Raw genomic sequence first — 13136 nt, 5'->3', positions numbered from 1 at the left:
TCCCTTCCCCCAGGAGGCCTCTCAGCACTGGTGCCCACATGCACTTCTTCGTTGCCAGCCAAACTGCTACAGGCTTCCTAGTGACTTAGCCTGCCAGAGAGCTCAATAAGTCAATTAAACATTTCGAGCTTGATTATCCCCATTCTGTGGTGCTCACCCTTCTCCACGGTCCTGTGCCCCTCCCTGTCACTCCTCCCCAAACTTCCCCCCCGGGGGGGGGGGAGGGTTTTGGGGTGGTTTTCTCCGTATTTCTTTCTGCCAAGTTGCCTTATCTGAGGCCGAGGCCCACGACAACGCTCGCTTGCTTCCCCAAGGCCGTTGTGGGCTGTCTCTCGGTCTCCTTAGTTCTTCTCAGCCGTGTCTCGGTCTGCAGTGTTGGAACAGGAACCTAACATCTCCAGGAGTAGACTTTGTGTGTGTGTGTATATGTGTGTGTCACGACGCTCACTAATGGCGTAGCTCTGCAACGTTTCGCCCGCGTTGTCAAAAGTTGGTGTTTTGCAAGCCAGATGCACTTGGTGGCCGTGACGATGAATGAGGGCTGCGGCACAGAAATCTTCTCACAAGTCTGTAACGGTGCTCGGCTTCCAGAGACTGCGTCGTGGGCAGTGTGCCACGAGCGTGGCGAATCCGTTATGTAAAAAATGCCCACGTGTATCTCTCCCTTGGTTTTTAACCTGCTAATCTGCTTTACGATAAAAAAAAAAAGCCTGCTAGTCAGCTGCAAGCATAAATGCCGGCCGTTGAGGGAGGGCTCGGAGTACTGACGGCTACCACTGTATTTTACCAGCCTTTTGGTCACTTAGAAGAGGTGCCAAAGATCAAGGAGAGGAAAGTGGTGGGCTACAAGTGTAAATTCTGTGTGGAAGTGCATCCGACGCTCCGAGCCATCTGCAACCACCTGCGCAAGCACGTCCAGTACGGCAGCGTCCCCGCCGTGTCCGCCGCCGTGAAGGTGAGAACTGGGAAGGTCTGGAGGAGCGTTCTTATGTGGGAGCCATTCGAGTTACTCATTAACCCTGTTGCTCGGAGCAGCTCGGGCAAGGGCGCCCCAGCGTGCGCGCATTCCTGAGTCCTGCTCAGATCGGTCTGGCTTGTTTTGATTTCTTTGCAGGTTGGACCTCCTTCGTCTCTCTCGTGTTTCGACCCGGTCGCGTTTTGATCTGGTTGCCTTCCACGTGGATAGTTTGGTGGAAAACGGAAGATCCGGGCCTCTGGGGTACAGGAGGCTTTGGGTTGCCCTTCTATGCTGCATTTAGTGCCCTTAGGGTGTTTTGCTCTTCCAAGTGGCCTGAGCTCTTGAGATGAATGAATGAATCAAGTGGGTTCTGTTCCCATCTTCTTGGGCTCCTCCCAGTGCCTGACTTCTTACCGTTCTTTCTCATCGGGCTAGCGATGCAGAAAGCCCAAGGAGAATCCATCTTTCTTTTCTTAGCCTGGGTCCTCTGAGGAGCGGAATCTAAAACAAAAAGCCTTAAGTCACCGTTGGTCCCAAGAGCCTGTTGACCTGGTTTGCCCCCCTCTCCCCGTTCCCCGTCTATTACTGATGGGTGCCTCCTCTCCTCCCCCGACCTATTAGAGCCCGCCGGTTTTGAACATGACCATCCTAATAAGAGCCGCTGTCTCAGTAACCACGCCGCCATCCCCGCCTTCCGGGCTAAGTCTGAGCGCTTGTCGTTTCTGAGCAGAGGAGTGAGCTCAGGGCTCGGCTCTTGCTCTCGGGATCCACGAAGGTATTTTTGTCATCAGCCCTGCTTGATCTCATCCTTTGTGGCCGGTGTGGCGGGAGGTCAAGCTTCTGCTTTCCTCCTTTGAAGACTGAATGAAGCCTTCTGGCTCTCGGCAGAGCAGTGGTGCCCAGGGGCAGCGGTGGTCAGCTTCTTCCCCGCCACCGTGGTGTGTCCCAACCTTGGACTCACTCAAGGGAGACAGAGCGGCTCCTCCTGTAATCAGTACTCCAAGGAGCCACACGAGTGACTTAAAACCAGGCTGCTTCTTAATTTTTGAAGTGATTATACAGCATCCTGCAGGCAAGGGGGGAAATCATCGTCTATGGGGCTGGGGTGAGCCTTGGGGCAGGGGGGGTGGGTGCAGAGGGCAGGATCTTTTACTTTCCTTTATTTCCTAAGGATGCCCAAACTACTCGGCTTGTTTCCCTTCCTTACTTTGTTTTTCCTCCTCTGAGCCATAACCCTAACTGTAACCCTGCTTTATGTCAGTTCAGGTGGGATTGCAATTTGAATTTTCTTTTTTTAAGATGGGAGATAAGTGAGTGAAGCGTCTTCAAAGTGGGAGACCCCCACCCCCCCAACATTTCCCAGGCGGTAGCACCCTGTGTCCGGATATGTTGCCCTAAAAGCACCACTGCTGCATGACGAACGCCCGTGCCCGGCCGTCGGGTTTGCCCGCCCTCTAGGGGGAGCCGGAGAGGCGGGGAAGTAAGCTCGGTCAGAAAGTGCTGATGAGTGTGGGAGAATGAAGGGAAAGGAGGAAAGCTGAGGCACATGATGATGGATATTTATTTTGTTGGTGGGGGATGTGTGTGTGTGTGGTTCTCTTAGCAGGAGGCTGAAGACCCTTCTCACTTGTTCCTGGATGGATTGGAAGCCGCCAAAGATGCCACCGGCGCCCTGGTGGACCGGGTGGATGGTGAACACTGCTTGCTTGATGGAATGTTGGAGGATGAAACCCGGCCGGGGGGATACCATTGTAGTCAATGTGACCGAGTCCTGATGTCCATGCAGGGGCTGCGTTCTCACGAGAGGAGCCATCTGGCCCTGGCCATGTTTACCCGCGAGGACAAGTACAGCTGCCAGTACTGCTCCTTTGTTTCTGCTTTCAGGCACAAGTAAGTGCTCTCCAGGCGTTGTGAGTGGTACCTGGTTGGGGAGGGAGGTGTCATAGCAGAGGGCAGCTGAGTGAGAGCAGGGGAAGCTTGGAGGAGTCAGCGGGCGCCGCTCGTGGTTCACGCCTGCTGTTTCTTTGGCTGTTACCTTGAGCCTCAGTTACCTCCTCTGTCAAATGGGGGCTAAGAACAGGAGATGGCTTGGTTTGCTATTAGATTTGACTAATGTAGGCATTTTTTTTTCTTTTTTAATGACAGTTTGGGAAGTATTGCTATGATTTACACAAAGAAAGACCAGAGAGTTGATCAGTTTACTGGTACATCTGTCAGACATTCATTCAGAGCCTAATCATCATTAGAGGAGTAAGTTCCATTTGGGAAATTGAGTGGCTAGAAGGCCACAGTAAGACTGTTAACACGTGTGACCAAAGAATCATTGCTTGATATTTTCAAAAAGACCTTGAAAGGTAGATAAGGTGATGGATACCAAAGAGTTGTTCAAAGTGGTTGAGGAGAGGGAGCGTCACGTTCACGACAGCTTGGAAATGGTAAATTTGGGGTTTTATGGAAGGCTTTTCAGGGTGATGAGAAAAAGGGGTGGTTCTGAGAAGAAGCAACTTGTTGCTGCCTTCCTCTGTCAAATGTATAAGAGAGACAAGTGTCTGATGATGTGTGCTATGATCTTGGATAAAGGTGACAAATTAGAAAACGGACAAGCTGTTTATTTTTATAATTGAAAATAAACGATGGGCTGTTTGCTTCTTTGAAAAGATCAAGTTGCTAGTTAGTGGATGTTGAAAGGCGGGGGAGAAGCAATGCTTCTGCAGAGGTTAGGGTGGGTCCCAAACTATTATTATTCTTCACAGGCTAGTATCGAATCTTTGCCATCAGACCCAGGCACTGCCGTACTTATGCAGTTCTCAGCAATTCAAGACGTATTTTTTTTTACTTATTGACAGCATCTATCAGGTTTTCTGACACTCAGTAGAACCTTAATAAATCATTGTTAATAAATAAGTATGCCCTTGTGCTAGGCAGTATGCTGGAGGCTTTGGGGAAATATATAGATGAATAAGGCATGGCCAAAGTTCTAAGGGAATTTAGGGTCTAAGTTGGGTGATAAATAAAGCAGGCACACAAATGACTTGGCATAAGAAGGCACATGTCTTTAAAAAAAACAACAATAAAAAGCCATAAAGTTTCAAAGAGGGGAGATGTTATATCGCTTTGGAAGAATGAGGAAGGTTTTGGAGTCGAGAGCATTTGAGTCAAGTCTTAAAGTGAGAAGATAAGACTTGAATCATTTGGAAAGGTCATATAATCTGGAGGAAGAGAGGAGAGCATATGTGAGGCCCCCGGGGGCCCAGCTGTTAGTCTACGTTGACTGATCTGTAAGTTATACATAAAGGAATACTGGAAAATAAAGTCTGCACACTTGAGCAGAGACCATATTAGGCATCCTTGAATGCGGACTTAGCACTTCATAATTTACATTGCTGGTAAAGGAAGACTCAGATGAGCGAAGTCGCCATAAGTGCTAACAGTTATTGAGCCTCACTCTGTACTAAGAACTTTGATGTATGATCTCATTTTATTCTCAGAAAAGGCCGATGAGGTACGGTCCTATTATTATCTCCATTTAAGTTGAGGCCTTTTAGTACAGAGAGCTTATATAACTTACTCAAGGCCACACTGCTCACAAAGTTCTAGCTGGGATTTGATCCCAGGCAATCTGACTTCATGGCTCATGCTCTTGAGTTGAACCAAAAAAAAGATGGGGGAGACCAATTAGGAGGTCGTGGATGGTAGCTGATCCAGGAGTGAGGACAGGATGTTGGGAATGGTTGCGGGACCTGGGATCTGACTAACTTGGAAACACTGACTTAATATAAGGGAGAAGGGACAGAAGAGAGTACAAATGGCTTCCAGGTTTTCACTCTGGTTGGCGGAAAGAACAGTAGTGCCCTTTATAGAAATAAGGACATGAAAAAGAGAATTTGTTTTTTGGGGGAAAAAATACTGATAGGTTTGGTTAGTTTAAGATAGCTAAAGGGCATCCAGAGGGAGGTGTCCAGAGCCAATTGAAAGTGCTTCCCTGGAAGTCAGGAGAACAGAGTATGTTTAACTGGTAAGCGGTACCATTCCCAAATGAGTCATTCAAAATGGACTCTAGTTCTCTGGGGTAGGGGTACAAATTGGAACTTCTTCCCACACCTTGTTTAGTAGATTTATTATTATTTTTTAGAGTAGTAATTATGAAATACTGGGAGTGCATTATCATTACATAATATCCTTATAAGTTGTTTCTGGAAGACTGATGTACAGCAAACACCGTTGTGTTTATCAGAAGGATGACCAGCCTTTGGACCACGTGACTTCCTGTAAATACACCTGCATGTGTACAAAGACTGGAAACAGCCCAGTGCAAGTAGTTCAACCACTTAGGAACCTCCCTTCCAGGGTCAAAATGTTACCTCTTCCTTGTAGCTTCCCCTCCATTTAGAGTAGATACAACTCTTGCCCTTTTTCATTTTCTTGTTTAATTTTGTTTTGTTTTGGGAAGCACCATCATTGGAAAGTAGCAAAACGACTTTGAACAGCTTAGAAATGAGATTTCTAGAAAAGGGCCATGAGAAGAGGTTGTATGCAATTTTTAATCTTGTCATTTTCTTTTTTCTTTTTTTTTTCCCATCAAGTTTGGATCGCCATATGCAAACCCACCACGGACACCATAAACCATTCCGATGCAAACTCTGCTCCTTCAAGTCCTCCTATAACAGCCGGCTGAAAACACATATACTCAAAGCTCATGCTGGTGAGTTGGTACTCATCATAACACAAGTTTTCCGAGTTTGAAATCCAGTAATTTTCACTGAGTGAAATTTTAAGTCTCTTGGCCCACACATGGGAATAAGTTACTGTTAAGATGGTTGCTTGTTTAGTTCTGTTTTAGTCTAATAAAGAAAAATTAAGGAACTGCCCAAAGCCAAAATAACACCAAGCTTATGTCACCCATGTCCTAGTTGATTCATGCTACCCACAACTTTTGTTTGTTAAGGGTAATTTCTAAATCCCCTGGCCTAATGGACACGCCAATATTATTACATCTCCTAAAGATAATCCCCAACTGAAATAATGTTATACTCTTGAAGAAGATCAAAGGAGCCAAGAGAACTCAAGATGCATAGTACAATTTCTCACGAGATGCCTTAGATACAGCTCTTCTGGTCTCTGTCACTCGACCATCCCGTTGCATGGGCTTGCCTTGGGAGCAGTCCTTACCCACACAGTTCTTCTGCATTGAGCTTGTTCTAGTCATCTTATTTAGTCCTCATGACAACCTTAAAGGGTAGGGGGTGCTGTCACCCTCAGTTTCAGGTAAGGACACAGAGACTCTGAACAACAGGACCTGATCAAAGCCACAAGTTCATCAACTGAGACTTTGACTTCAGAACACACACACCCTTGTCACTAACATGCTTCTCTCTTTTCTGCTCTTCACTACTTTGTGTATAATAGAGGAGGCCCACAGGGGTATAATAATCAGAACTCAGCCAAGAGAGAAAAGAGCCATGTTGTAGGAAAGGCCATGGCGAAAGCTCTGGGGGCTTCTCTGTGACCTTCTCAGTCACTCTCAAAATCCCAACTCGGCAGCAGCCAGTGGAGCCTCTCAGTGGTGTGACAACTTTAGAAGCACCGACAGGGAAATTGGGGAAGTGAGGTCTCACGATACCTAGATCCCTGTACAAGTCAAATCTCCTCCCGAAGTTTTCTCCAGCTAAGGTGTTTAGATCTTTGTTTGAAAACTTGCAGACAGCTAGAGTCCTTCTCATTTATCAGCTTCCCTTGTGTTGTTATAAAAACCACCTAGAACCTGAGTCCTTCCTGCACTTTCTCCATCTCACCCGACCTTGTCTTTTCGCTGTCTCCTCAGTGTCCTAGGTGCCGGGTCCTGTTGAACTGGCTTCATAGAATGAAACTACTGACCTTCCCCAGATGCCCTGGGCCCCACTGGGGTTGGGGGTGGGGCAAGGAGATGAGCCAAGTGGGCCTTTCTCTGTCTGTTAGTATTTTTATATCACCAGGAAAATGCCACTAAAGTTCATGGAGTAAGAGGCTTTGGGGTTGAAGCCACACTTTTCTAACTGTACATTGTAAATGATTCAGCTGGGACACCATCCTGGTGTTTTCCCTACACGGCTCAGCCCTGTCAAAAGCCTTTGCGCAGTGGGAGTTGGGTAAGTGATTTGGCCTGTGGGAAGGGCTTTGAAAGCATGCCAGAGGCTGCACGCTGGCTCTGGGGCACTGAGCTGAAGTGTGTGCTCTTGAAGCGGGCCAGGCAGACGGGCCCTCTGTGCTCACTGGCTGCAGAGAAGGATGCACCCAGAGAGAGAGGGTGGGAGCAGTGCGATCAGCTCTCTGTACCTGGGAACCTCGGTCCATGCTTGGCCCTTAGCCGCCAACAGTGGCTTGTATTGGAGAAAGCCAGTGCATTTTCCAAAGGACTCTTTCCCTATTCCTTTTTTATTTTTATTGATTTTAGAGAGAGAAGAGAGAGAGAAAGAAAAGGGGTGGGGGAGAAGTAGGAATCATCACCTCGTAGTTGCTTCTCATATGTGTCTAGACCAGGCACGCCTGGGGTTTTGAACCAGTGACGTTAGCATTCCAGGTTGATGCTTTATCCACTGTGCCACCACAGGTCAAGCCTCTTCTCTTGACCTATCTTGTCTGTTGTAGATGAGTTATTTTATTTTAAAGGATAAAACGTCTTGTAGACCAACCAAATAACCCGGATTTGAATTCTCTCTCAAGTTGGGCAACTTACAACCACTAAACAAAGTTCATACAGCAGGCTTGGGTTTGAAAAATTGAAAAATGGAATCAGGAGAGCAGTGGTATTATATATAGTATTATGTATATATAGGATGGAGCCAAGTAGATTTGCAGTCGTTCATATGGAAAATAACAATAATTAATAGTACAAGAATAAGCTGTTTCATGTACTCTCAACTGTTAACCTACTTTTGCCCTACCCTGTATAGATATAATTTATGTATCTATATACATATATATAACTAGTATACATAATGTTAATAAATCCCATTGGCCTTGGACCAGCCTTGTCCTGTAACTCCTAGTTGGAGTAACAACTGGCGGGTGTTCTGTTTGGATCCTTGGGTTTCTCTGCGTTTCCATTCTGCCTTGGGCTGTAACATGTTGCATAAATCAAGGTTAGTTTCAAGTCTTTCTTGGAAATGCAAGCTCTGAGGGTTATCAGTGGTGAGAAGGAGCATTCATACAGAACCTGGGATGCTGGGGCCACCTGCCCTGTGAAATCACCTACTGGCCAGGAGGTCACGGTCTCAGCTGGGAGAAGCGAGGGCAGCGGTATACCTGCCAGTTCCTGCCCCACTCAGTCCACTGGAGACCGTCGGCTCTGCCTCAGCCCATCTCACTGGCCCGCAGAACTTCCGTGATGGGAGAGCCTGTATCTTTTATTCTTCTACATCCTTCTCTTTCCTCGCCTCTGCTTTTAAAATTTAACCTTAAAAAGAAATTTTAAAAATACATGTTGATTAGAGAAAATTTGAAAACGAAAGAGCTGTAGTCAATCATCCACAATTTTATTATCTAAAGACCACTGTTGTTAACACTTGAGTCTTTCCACCATTTCCTCTATAGTTCTTTATAACAATTGTGATTATAATTTAATCTAAGATATTTTACATGTTCCTATGTATTTTTCTGAGTATTTTATTGTTCTATGTTACTATAAACTCCTTTAAGAAAATGACAATTCATCAAGAAGGTAAGCTCACCATTGACTTAATCATTTCCCTATGGTTGGAAATTTAGATTGTTTCATACCTTTTTCAAGTATAAATAAATGTGTATTTCTAAATAAAGCTTTCTCTGTATTAAAGGATATTGCCTTAATATAAACTTTCAGAAGTAGAATTACTGCGTTGCAGGCATGACCATCCTAAGCCTATTGTTATAAAAAGAAAAATTGCTTTCTGAGTTGATTGTCCCAGGGTAACATAACAGAGTAAGCATGCCCATTTCACACTCTCGCTCCTTAAAATGCAATTAATTGAAAAAAACTGGCTTAGGGCAAAGGTAAATCATACTCTAATTTAACTTAGTCATAGTAAGTTGTGCTGTATTTTAGTGGTATAAAAATAATTAAAGGAAAAAGGCTTATTTTAACTGAAATATCCTATTTATTGAACACACATACCTCTCTCAGTTTATTTTTTTAAATGACTTATTTTTACCCATGTCTGTATTATCGATTACATAAGGAAATGGAATTTTGTGCTGAGGTTGGTGAACTGGTACAAAAGAAGAAAGCACTAGAGGATGTGTGGAAATGAGGAGGTGTGTAGTCAGCAAGGAAGGGAAGAAGGAGAAGAACACAGCAGAGTCGTACCAAGTGACTTTGTGCGGGCAGCCACGGAGAGGCCCCTGGGATAAGAATTAAGCGTGTTGTTTTCTGCTGACGGTGTGAAGGCAACCTTGAAGGAACACAGACATGGCTGTTTCTAGTACAGAGAGGGAGGGAGCGCGAGTGGGAAGCCTTTCTGGTGGAGTATCATAGACATTTGGTCTCACCCCCTGTGGAGGAACAGCCCCTCGGCTCCTCCACGTAAGTAGGGCGTGAAAGGAGAAGGAACCAGGCCACTTGACTGTGGAGCCAGCTCCTCGCAGAGTCTCCATCCCTGCGGAGTGCCCTGTGGCTGTGGGGCTGGGGGGCAGGCTGGTCTGGGAGGCTCTTAGACCCTGACACTTGAGAAGCTCTTCTGTCGAGTGAGTTGACCATGTCCTTTTGTTCCCCACCTCCACCCCCTTATGCCCTCCTCTCCTCTTTGTCCTTTTGTGCCTTGCCCCTTCTTCTAACAGGTGAACATGCCTACAAGTGTTCTTGGTGCTCATTCTCCACCATGACAATCAGCCAGTTAAAGGAACACTCCCTCAAGGTCCACGGAAAAGCCCTGACCCTCCCCAGGCCACGCATTGTCAGTCTTCTCTCCTCACATAACCACCAGTCCTCCCAGAAAGCTTCTGCGGCTGAAGAAGTGGAAGACTCCAATGGTAAAATGGGCTGCCCGGCCAGGATTAACCCGTTCGGGTTGAGGCGGGCTGGGATTAATAGCCAATCGTTCTTCCTAGAAGAAAATCTTACACACACACACACACACACACACACACAAACCATGGTGGTTTAAGTGAAGGAAGAAATGTGAAAAGGTTGGAAAATGGTATAGAAATTGGAATTGGGAGGTGTTGGAATTCAAGGAGTGTGTGTTTGTTGCTGACATGTGTGAGCATTGCTTGTGGAAGGACTGCGACGTCTGGGACGGGTTAGTGTTGGGTTCCTCCATGGTCGTTGTGAGCAAGAAAGAAGATTGAAATACCAGACAGATGTACAGTGGTCCCTCGCCTATCATGGGGTTAGGTTCCAGAATCCCCCCCCCCCCCAGCGCCACCCCCCCCCCCCCCGCCCCACAACAGGCAAAAATTCAGGAAATAGCGACCTTATATTTATTTTACTATTTATATATTTTTAAGGCTTTATAAACTCTCCCCACACTCTTATAAACTTTTCCCACACTTATTTTGCTGCAAAAATAATTAAAATAATAAATATATAAATATACCTAAGCACTGCAAAATCGCCCAATATAGTGAAAAATCCATGATACAAAATTAGATATATTGTATACAATTTTAAAAACCATGATACAGTAAGACTGTGTAAAGTGAACCACGAAATGATGAAGGATGACTATTTCTTTGTTTACTTATCCTGTTTTGTTCTAAAGAAGAAAACAAGTGCTTTGAAGTGCTTGGGGTGCGAGATATATACGTTAACCACACAATTCAAAGTAGGAATGGACAAGATGAATGGGTGGGCAAATATGTCTGATTGGGTAACAAGACCATTTAGGGGTAATGTGGTGATTTTTTTTTTTCCTATAGCTGAAGGATGTTGAGCAAGCATCATTTGGGAGGAGGGTTTAACTGCCCAGCTTTGGAGCCTCAGAAGAAATACAAGAAGCCATGGTTGATGACTCCTCATTGGCAGTATAACCAAAGCTGTAGGGCAGTGGGGAGTGGGGAGAGGGAGGGAGAGAGAGATCATTACAGGTGTGGCTTAGCAAAGGGATCATTTATTGTTTTGACCAGACCAAGAAATGGAAATGTTTTTATTACTCAGCTCCCTGCACTCAGGTGAGTGCAGAATCAGGTACTTGGAGAGGAGGAAGGAAGTGTGTAGATTCTGAGAGATGGAGAAGGTCTTACAGCAGGCCCTCCGCATCCCTGTAATGAGCAGATCCCTTCTCTAGTAACCAGTTATCTACCACCAGCTCGAATACTTCCCAGGTCAGGGAACAGGCTGTTTCCCAAGGTCTGCTATTACGTTCTTGGGAGGAGCTGAGTGGACTAGAAAGAAAGGTCATGGGCTTTTGGAACAAAGACTTGGCTTTGGACCTCAGCTCTCTTAATGCCAGTTGTGTTTTCCTGGGCAGTTTTAGCTTCCTGTACTCATGTGTAAAATTAGATAAAGATAACTGTTTACCTGAAGAGATGATTGAGAAAAGGTACACTAATGAGGATTAGGTGAAATGCCTAATACAACATCTGTCACATGGGTATGTATTTAACAAGTGTTTATTTTGTTCCTATGATTCTCATCTTTCGATTGAAATCCTGGCCTTCGGGACCTTTTATAAGAAACATGAGTTTTGGATTATTTTTAATGGAAGGGTTTAAAAATATTGACTCGTCAGGTAACCTGAAGGTCCGACAACCCACCGTGTCAGCATGGTCTAATTATCAGATTATCCAGGGAGCAAATGAGCGATCTTTATTCATGAGGTCTATAAGAAGACAAATGTAGGCGGAAAAGGAAAAAGCAGGGCCTGAGACGAACAGCTGCCTTTATTGAGTGGTAGAACGTAGTGGTCTTTTCCTTCGCAAATCATTAAACACCGTGTTACAGTCAATTGCGTCTTACTGATATTCGTGTCTTAAAAGACTTCTGTTTAATAACAACAACAAAAAAGAGTTTGTTACTATGACTATGGCTTGTCACCAAGTGAGCATACTATCTCCTCAAGTGTTGTGTAACAGTGTAACATGTAGGAGGAAGCCTGTGTTGTTGTTTTCCAGGGAAAGCTGATGGTCTCCAAGCCAGAGGCAGGGGAGAATATATATGAAAGGGCACAGAAAATGTCCCCTTTGTACCTTGAGAGTCTGTGCATCGGCAAAGATTGATAGGTTGTGACAAACGGCAAAATATAATTTGCCGTGAATTTTAAGATCTTGACCAGCGTGATTTTTAATGAATTGCTCTCATGAGAAATGGAAGCTTACACCTTTGGAGCCATTTGGGGGAAATTGATCCATCCAAACACCATTTCCAGCAAAGACTTTACCTGAGACATTTCTCTCAGTGTCATACTTTCCTTGTCCTTTGTCCTTCCCACTTGAAAGGTGGGTCTCAGTCCCAGGAGAAAGGAACCCCACAGACCACTCACTGCGTGGATTATCTTCCTCTCCATAGGCTACGAAGAATTAAGTTTAGTCACCTTTCTGAGTCCACACTCTATACCAGGGGTTGGGAACCTTTTTGGCTGAGAGAGCCATGAACGCCACATATTTTAAAATGTAATTCCGTGAGAGCCATACAACGACGTGTGTACGTTATGCATTATCCAATAAAAATTTGGTGTTGTCCTGGAGGACAGCTGTGATTGTCTCCAGCCACCCACAACCATGAACATGAGTGGTAGGAAATGAGTGGATTGTAATACATGAGAATGTTTTATATTTTTAACATTATTTTTTTATTAAAGATTTGTCTGCGAGCCAGATGCAGCCATCAAAAGAGCCACATTTGGCTCACGAGCCATAGGTTCCCGACCCCTGCTCTATACCAAGAGCTATACTGGGCGTAGAAGAATTAGAAATGAATAGAGTGCCAGTACCATTCTATTGCTCCAGTAGCTTAAAATCAACTAGTTAAAAGGTAGAATCAACACCTACAGCTGAACCAATCACAGCCTTAAGGCTGAGACTTAAACTTTTGGGGGGTGATTTCAGATTCTTGGAAGCTAGACTAGGTTAGGACCTTGGGGAGGTTGGTCAAGAGTCATGATGATGTGATATTTGAGTAACCCTCTGTGTCACAGATAGTCTGTCTTTAATCAATCAGGAAGGTAATTTGCAATATATAAAAGTTTTTTCTTCCTCTTCTTCTAAGGAAAGAGTATAGTGACTGTGA

General features: G+C 45.1%; 1 protein-coding gene across 7 annotated transcripts in view; it reads left to right on the top strand.

The window, feature by feature from the left end:
• The window catches only part of ZNF462 (zinc finger protein 462), a 145678-nt gene that overhangs the window by 65507 nt on the left and 67035 nt on the right, over nt 1–13136 (top strand). For 5 of the 7 annotated variants that reach the window (XR_010749189.1, XM_066367503.1, XM_066367502.1 and 2 more), the window contains exons 4-7: nt 791–955; nt 2562–2848; nt 5542–5660; nt 9749–9940. Coding sequence is in view for 6 of the 7 variants with exons in the window: in XM_066367503.1 (XP_066223600.1) it covers nt 791–955; nt 2562–2848; nt 5542–5660; nt 9749–9940 (763 nt within the window). In the remaining variant the exon portion in view is untranslated. The remainder of the gene's footprint in view (nt 1–790; nt 956–2561; nt 2849–5541; nt 5661–9748; nt 9941–13136) is intronic. The other 2 variants (XM_066367507.1, XM_066367508.1) reach the window with 1 other exon arrangement.

This window comes from Saccopteryx leptura, chromosome 2, assembly GCF_036850995.1.
Source record: "Saccopteryx leptura isolate mSacLep1 chromosome 2, mSacLep1_pri_phased_curated, whole genome shotgun sequence".
Classification (NCBI taxonomy): Eukaryota; Metazoa; Chordata; class Mammalia; order Chiroptera; family Emballonuridae; genus Saccopteryx; species Saccopteryx leptura.
The sequence above is the reverse complement of the archived record's forward strand: the minus strand, read 5'-3'. Positions and strand labels throughout refer to the sequence as shown.